Here is an 8,853-nt window from a genome sequence, read left to right on the forward strand (position 1 = left end):
CCCACCAGGGGGACTAACTCTACAGAACGTTTTCCCCCCTCTATTATTTATTATGTAAAAGAATATAGTCTGTTATGATTGTGTTTATAGTTCTCTTGGGTTGTTTTGTTGTTTGTCTCTTTGCACAAAAGTCCCCCGAGCATTGCCACTTTCATTTCACTGCACATCTCGTATGTGTATGTGACCCCCTAAACTTGACCCCCCCTGACTTGGGTCCCCCTCCCCCCCTCTCTCTCCCTCTATCTTTCTCACTCCCTCTCCCCCTCTCTCCCTCCTTCTCTCCCCCTCTCTCCCCCCTCTCCCCTCCCCCGTCTCCCTCTCCCCCCGCTCTCTCCTCTCCCCCTCCCTCTCTCCCCCTCCCTCTCTCTCCCCTCCCTCTCCCCCCCCTCCCTCCCTCCCCCTCCTCTCTCTCCCCCTCCTCTCCTCCTCTGTCGTCCTCTCTCCTCCCTCTCTCTCTCCCCTCCCCTCTCTCCCCCCTCCTCTCTCCCTCCCTCTCCCCCCCCTCTCTCCCCCCCCCCTCTCTCCCCTCCTCTCCCCCTCTCTCCCTCCCCCCCTCCCTCTCCCCCTCTCCCTCTCTCCCCCCCCTCCCAAACCTCTCTCCCTCTCCCTCTCCCCTCTCTTCCCCCTCCCTCTCTCCCCCTCTCTCTCCCTCTCTCCTCTCGCCCCCTCCCTCCCCCCCCTCCCCCCACTCTCTCCCTGCCTCTCTCACCCCCTCTCGGTCAGGTGGAGTTTGAGGAGGTTACAGCAGAACCAGAGGGACTACACAGCGCGCTGGGCGTGTGGCATTTGACACACACCACCTTCACCGTATCGCAGTACTGGTGTTACCGGGTACTCACGGCCCTATGCGGAGTGCCCGCTGCCATCCTATGGGGCTTCCTCTTTGCCTGTGGCATCTTCTGGCAGGTGTGGGCAGCCGTGCCCTGTGTCCGATGCCATCTGCTGGGTCTACACTGCCTGGCACGCACCTTCCCCGTCTGTCTGCGGGCCGTCTGTGACCCCCTGTCTCTGGCCGCAGGGGGGGTGATGCACAGTCTGCGTCTGGCTCTGGGTAGGGCGAGCTAGCGGGGCCCACAGTATCGTGCCCACACGCCCACAGCCCACACAGTACACACAGCCCACAGCCCACACAGCCCACACACAGCCCACACAGCACACACAGTACACACAGTACACACAGCCCACACAGTACACACAGCCCACACAGCCCACACAGTACACACAGTACACACAGTACACACACAGCACACAGTACACACACCACACACCGCACACACAACACACACCACACACTGCACACACACAGTACACACAGCCCACACAGTACACACAGTACACACAGTACACAGTACACACAGCCCACACAGTACACACAGCCCACACAGTACACACAGTACACACAGTACCCACACACACAGCCCACAGTACACACATTACACACAGTACACACAGCCCACACAGTACACACAGTACACACAGTACACACAGCCCACACAGTACACACAGTACACACAGTACACACAGTACACACAGCCCACACAGTACACACAGCCCACACAGAACACACAGCCCACACAGTACACACAGTACACACAGTACACACAGTACACACAGTACCCACACAGTACACACAGTACACACAGCCCACACAGTACACACAGTACACACAGTACACACAGCCCACACAGTACACACAGTACACACAGTACACACAGCCCACACACAGTACACACAGTACACACAGTACACACACACACACAGTACACACAGTACACACAGTACACACAGTACACACAGTACACACAGCCCACACAGTACACACAGTACACACACAGTACACACAGCCCACACAGTACACACAGTACACACAGCCCACACAGTACACACAGTACACACAGCACACACAGTACACACAGCACACACAGTACACAGTACACACAGCACACACAGTACACACAGCACACACAGTACACACAGCACACAGTACACACACCCCACACAGTACACACAGTAGCACACACAGTACACACAGTACACACAGCCCACACAGTACACACAGTACACACAGTACACACAGTACACACAGCCCACACACACACACAGTACACACAGTACACACAGTACACACAGCCACACAGCCCACACAGTACACACAGCCCACAGTACACACACAGCGTACACACAGTACACACAGTACACACAGTACACACAGTACACACAGTACACACAGCCCACACTACACACAGTACACACAGTACACACAGTACACACAGCCCACACAGCCCACACACACACAGTACACAGTACACGTACAGCCCACACAGTACACACAGTACACACAGTACACACAGTACACACAGTACACACACACACACAGTACACACAGCCCACACAGTACACAGTACACCCAGTACACACACACAGTACACACAGTACACACAGTACACACAGTACACACAGTACACACAGTACACACAGTACACACACAGTACACACAGTACACAGTACACACAGTACACACAGTACACACAGCAGCACACAGTACACACAGTACCACACACACACACAGTACACAGTACACACACAGTACACACACACAGTACACACAGTACACACAGTACACACACACAGCCAACAGTACACACAGCCCACACAGTACACACACACAGTACACACAGTACACACAGCCCACACAGTACACACAGTACACACAGTACCCACACAGTACACACAGTACACACAGTACACACAGCCCACACAGCCCACACAGTACACACAGCCCACACAGTACACACAGTACACACAGCACACACAGTACACACAGTCCACACAGTACACACAGTACACACAGCCCACACAGTACACACAGTACACACAGTACACACAGCCCACACAGTACACACAGTACACACAGTACACACAGCCCACAGTACACACAGTACACAGTACACACAGTACACACAGTACACAGTACACACAGTACACACAGTACACACAGTACACACACACACAGTACACACACCCACACAGTACACACAGTACACACAGTACACACACGTACACACCCACAAGTACACACAGTACACACAGCCCACACACACACAGTACACACAGTACACAGTACCCACACAGCCCACACAGTACACACAGTACACACAGCCCACAGTACACACAGTACACACAGTACACACACACAGTACACACACACACACACAGTACACACAGTACACACAGTACACACAGTACACACAGTACACACAGCCCACACACACAGCACACACACACAGTACACACAGCCCACAGTACACACAGCCCACACAGTACACACAGTACACACAGCACACACAGCACACACAGTACACACAGTACACACAGTACACAGTACACACAGTACACACACTCCACACAGTACACACAGTACACACAGTACACACAGTACACACAGCCCACACAGTACACACAGTACACACAGCCCACACAGTACACACAGCCCACACAGTACACACAGTACACACACAGTACACACAGTACACACACACACACACAGTACACACAGTACACACACCAGTACACACAGCCACACACAGTACACACAGTACACACAGTACACACAGTACACACAGTACACACAGTACACACAGTACACACAGTACACACAGCCCACACAGCACACACAGTACACACAGCCCACACAGTACACACAGCCCACAGTACACACAGTACACACAGTACACACACCCACAGTACACACAGCCCACAGTACACACAGCCCACAGTACACACAGCCCACAGAACACACAGCCCACAGTACACACAGTACACACAGTACACACAGCCCACAGCACACACAGTACACACAGTACACACAGCCCACAGTACACACAGCCCACAGTACACACAGCCCACACAGTACACACAGTACACACAGCCCACACAGTACACACCACACAGTCCACACAGTACACACAGTACACACAGTACACACAGCCCACACAGTACACACAGTACACACAGCCCACAGCCCACACAGTACACAGTACACACAGCCCACACAGTACACACAGTACACACAGCCCACCACAGTACACACAGTACACACACACAGCCCACACAGTACACACAGCCCACAGTACACACAGTACACACAGCCCACAGTCCCCAATCAATAACCCGTGCCTGCCTTCTCCCCATATCCCTTGACTCCACTCACCGCTAGAGCTCTATCTAACTCTCTCTTAAATCCATCCAGTGACTTGGCCTCCACTGCCCTCTGTGGCAGGGAATTCCACAAATTCGCACAACTCTCTGGGTGAAAAAGTTGTTTCTCACCCTCAGTCCTAAATGGCCTCCCCTTTATTCTAAGACTGTGTGTGGCCCCTGGTTCTGGACTCGCCCAACATTGGGAACATTTTTCCCGCATCTAGCTTGTCCAGTCCTTTTATAATTGTATATGTTTCTATAAGATCCACCCCCTCATCCTTCAAAACTCCAGTGAATACAAGCCTAGTCTTTTCAATCTTTCCTCATATGACAGTCCCGCCATCCCAGGGATCAATCTGGTGAACCTACGCTGCACTGCCTCAATCACAAGGATGTCCTTCCTCAAATTAGGAGACCAAAACTGTACACAATACTCCAGGTGTGGTCTCACCAGGGCCCTGTACAACTGCAGAAGGACCTCTTTGCTCCTATACTCAACTCCTCTTGTTATGAAGGCCAACAGGCCAAAACTGTACACAATACTCCAGGTGTAGTCTCACCAGGGCCCTGTACAACTGCAGAAGGACCTCTTTGCTCCTGTACTCAACTCCTCTTGTGATGAAGGCCAACAGGCCAAAACTGTACACAATACTCCAGGTGTGGTCTCACTAGGGCCCTGTACAACTGCAGAAGGACCTCTTTGCTCCTGTACTCAACTCCTCTTGTTATGAAGGCCAACAGGCCAAAACTGCACACAATACTCCAGGTGTGGTCTCACGAGGGCCCTGTACAACTGCAGAATCTGGTGAACCTACGCTGCACTGCCTCGATCACAAGGATGTCCTTCCTCAAATTAGGAGAGCAAAACTAGTCTCTCCTGTGTGTGTGTGACCCTCTCCTGTGTAACCTTATCTTTCATACATTGACCAGTGTCTCTCAGCCCCCCTCTCTCTCTCTCTCTGGGGATATCTGGACAGCGACTCCTCTCTCAATAACACTCTCCATCGAAGAATCAAGATTTGGACTTCATTGGTTGTCTAAACAATGAATAAACTTGGCAGCGAGAGAACATTTTGCTTTCCACAATGACTTAAACAACAGTAATGTTTTGGACTCAACATCACGGCCACAGCTTCCTGGTTTCATGTTAAGATCAGTGAATCGAGGGGTTAATATACTAGGACTTATCGGTGTTACAGTGAGGTGTGTATATGTGTTACAGTCAATAGACAACAGGTGCAGGAGTAGAGGCCATTCGGCCCTTCCAGCCAGCACCCGACATTCAATGTGATCACGGCTGATCATCCCCAATCAGTTCCCCGTTCCTGCCTTCTCCCCATATCCCCTGACTCTCTCTTGCTATCTTTAAGAGCCCTATCTAGCTCTCTCTTGAAAGAATTCTCTCCAGAGAACCGGCCTCCACCGCCCTCTGAGGCAGAGAATTCCACAGACTCACAACTCTCTGTGAGAAAAAGTGTTTCCTCGTCTCCGTTCTAAATGGCCGACCCCTTATTCTTAAACTGTGTGTGTGTGTGTGTGGCCCCTGGTTCTGGACTCCCCCAACATCGGGAACATGTTTCCTGCCTCTAGCGTGTCCAAACCCTTAATAATCTCATATGTTTCAATGAGATGCCCTCTCATCCTTCTAAACTCCACAGAGTGTACAAGCCCACAGCCGCTCCACATTCTCTCAGCATATGACAGTCCCGCCATCCCGGGAATTAACCTGGTGAACCTACGCTGGGCTCCCTCAATAGCAAGAATGTCCTTCCTCAAATTAGGGGACCAAAACTGTACACAATACTCCAGGTGTGGTCTCACCAGGGCCCTGTACAACTGCAGAAGGACCTCTTTGCTCCTATACTCAACTCCTCTTGTTATGAAGGCCAACAGGCCAAAACTGCACACAATACTCCAGGTGTGGTCTCACCAGGGCCCTGTACAACTGCAGAAGGACCCCTTTGCTCCTGTACTCAACTCCTCTTGTTATGAAGGCCAACAGGCCAAAACTGCACACAATACTCCAGGTGTGGTCTCACCAGGGCCCTGTACAACTGCAGAAGGACCTCTTTGCTCCTGTACTCAACTCCTCTTGTTATGAAGGCCAACAGGCCAAAACTGCACACAATACTCCAGGTGTGGTCTCACCAGGGCCCTGTACAACTGCAGAAGGACCGTCCCACCATCCTGGAAATAAACCTACGCTGCACTCCCTCAATATACCCTGACTCCGCTATCTTTAAGAGCCCTATCTAGCTCTCTCTTGAAAGCATCCAGAGAACCTGCCTCCACCGCCCTCTGAGGCAGAGAATTAACCTGGTGAACCTGCGCTGTGTGGTGTGGCTGGGGTGTTTTTTTTTTGCTTGTTTGGGGAGAGGATGGAATGAGTTTCTGAGTGGGCTATTGTGCAGTGGGCGTTGGTGTAGATATCCTCACGTACGCCCAGCCAGTGAAGGTTAGTCAGCCCGAATGTGAAAGGCAAATGGCCTTTATTGAACAAAACATGAATACAAAGGTTGGAAGATCTTGCTCCTGCTTCATGGAGGCACCGCGAGGCCACACGTATGATGCACGTGTGTCAGAAGGAGGTTCCGTTCCCGGGGCCGGTCCAGTCACGAGGGGGAGGGAGGAGGGGGGGGGGGGAGTGTGGGGGTGGTGGAAGCGGAAACAGGGGCCGCAGAACGGGAGCAGGGATTCTCCCAGACGGGAAGTGTCCGGAATTGCTCGCTCACTCAGAGACACGTGGCCTCTGTCTGTGCTGTCTGTGTGGAGTTTGCCCGCTCTCCCTGTGAGGTTTCCCCCCCCACCTCCCAAACGCATGCGGGTCGGCACGCTATTGGCTGCTCTGTACCATTGGGGAGTGGGAGAACATGGAACTAGTGTGTGGACACACAGAGTGCTGGAGTAACTCAGCGGGTCAGGCAGCATCTGTGTGGAGAACATGGATAGGTGACGTTTCACAGAGAAACAGACAATAGGTGCAGGAGTAGAGGCCATTCGGCCCTTCGAGCGTGCACCATTCGCCATTCAATATGATCATGGCTGATCATCCAACTCAGTATCCCATCCCTGCCTTCTCTCCATACCCCCTGATCCCCTTAGCCACAAGGGCCACATCTAACTCCCTCTTAAATATAGCCAATGAACTGTGTGGCCTCAACTACCCTCTGTGGCAGAGAATTCCACAGATTCACCACTCTCTGTGTGTGAAATAAAATGTTCTTCTCATCTCATCTCGGTTTTAAAGGATTTCCCCCTTATCCTTAAGCTGTGACCCCTTGTCCTGGACTTCCCTAACATCGGGAACAATCTTCCTGCATCTAGCCTGTCCAACCCTTAAGAATTTTGTAAGTTTCTATAAGATCCCCCCCCTCAATCTTCTAAATTCTAGCGAGTACAAGCCGAGTCTTTCTTCATATGAAAGTCCTGACATCCCAGGAGTAACTCAGCGGGTCAGGCAGCATCTGTGGAGAACGTGGATAGGTGACGTTTTAGATCGGGATCCTTCTACAGCCCAAACTGGAAACGTCACCTATCCATGTTCTCCACAGATGCTGCCTGACCCGCTGAGTTACTCCAGCACTCTGTGAAACGTCACCTATCCATGTTCTCCACAGATGCTGCCTGACCCTCTGAGTTACTCCAGCACTCTGTGAAACGTCACCTATCCATGTTCTCCACAGATGCTGCCTGACCCGAGTTACTCCAGCACTCTGTGAAACGTCACCTATCCATGTTTCTCCACAGATGCTGCCTGACCCGCTGAGTTATGGTGCAGCAGCATCTATGGAGCTAAGAAAATAGGCAACGTTTCGGGCCGAAATCCTTCTGGAAATAGGCAACGTTTTGGGCCGAAACCCTTACGGGTTTCGGCCCGAAACATTGCCTATTTCCTTAGCTCCATAGATGCTGCTGCACCCGCTGAGTTACTCCAGCACTCTGTGAAACGTCACCTATCCATGTTCTCCACAGATGTTGCCTGACCCGCTGAGTTACTCCAGCACTCTGTATGCATTTCTTACTTATAGAAGAACTAGTGTGAGTGGGGGGGGGAAATTGTTTGATGGATGGCTGGTGAGGGCTTGATGGGCCGAAGGGCCATTTTACATGCTGTGTGTGTGTGTGTGTGTGTGTGTGTGTGTGTGTGTGTGTGTGTGTGTGTGTGTGTGTGTGTGTGTGTGTGTGTGTGTGTGTGTGTGTGTGTGTGTGTCTTTACTCAGAGAGTGGTAGCGGTGTGGAATGAGCTCCCAGTGGAAGTGGTGGAAGCAGGTTCATTGGTATCATTTAAAAATAAATTGGACAGGCATATGGATGAGAAGGGAATGGAGGGTTATGGTATGAGTGCAGGCAGGTGGGACTAAGGGGAAAAAAAGTTGTTCGGCACGGACTTGTAGGGCCGAGATGGCCTGTTTCCGTGCTGTAATTGTTATATGTTATATATATGTGTGTGTGTGTGTGTGTGTGTGTGTGTGTCTCTCTCCCCGTTCCAAAGCCTGGCTGGTGAGGAAGTCTCGCTTCCAAAGAAAGCGGGGAGGATTGGAGGGGAGGGGTGGGGAGGGGGATTGAGGAGGGGAGGGGGAGTGGGGGGACCTGGAGGAGGTTGGGGGTGTTGTCGAAGGCCCCCCTTGTTTCCGTGGGGCAAACACGCCAAGA

General features: G+C 52.0%; 1 protein-coding gene across 1 annotated transcript in view; it reads left to right on the plus strand.

Annotated features, from left to right (window-relative positions):
• LOC129716106 (caveolin-3-like) overlaps positions 1-1,135 on the plus strand; it is a 3,098-nt gene extending 1,963 nt beyond the window's left edge. The window contains exon 2 of the mRNA XM_055665994.1: positions 724-1,135. Coding sequence (XP_055521969.1) covers positions 724-1,065 — 342 coding nt within the window. The 3' untranslated portion in view covers positions 1,066-1,135. The remainder of the gene's footprint in view (positions 1-723) is intronic.
• The last annotated feature ends 7,718 nt before the right edge of the window (positions 1,136-8,853 follow it).

This window comes from Leucoraja erinacea, unplaced genomic scaffold, assembly GCF_028641065.1.
Source record: "Leucoraja erinacea ecotype New England unplaced genomic scaffold, Leri_hhj_1 Leri_1685S, whole genome shotgun sequence".
NCBI lineage: Eukaryota > Metazoa > Chordata > Chondrichthyes > Rajiformes > Rajidae > Leucoraja > Leucoraja erinaceus.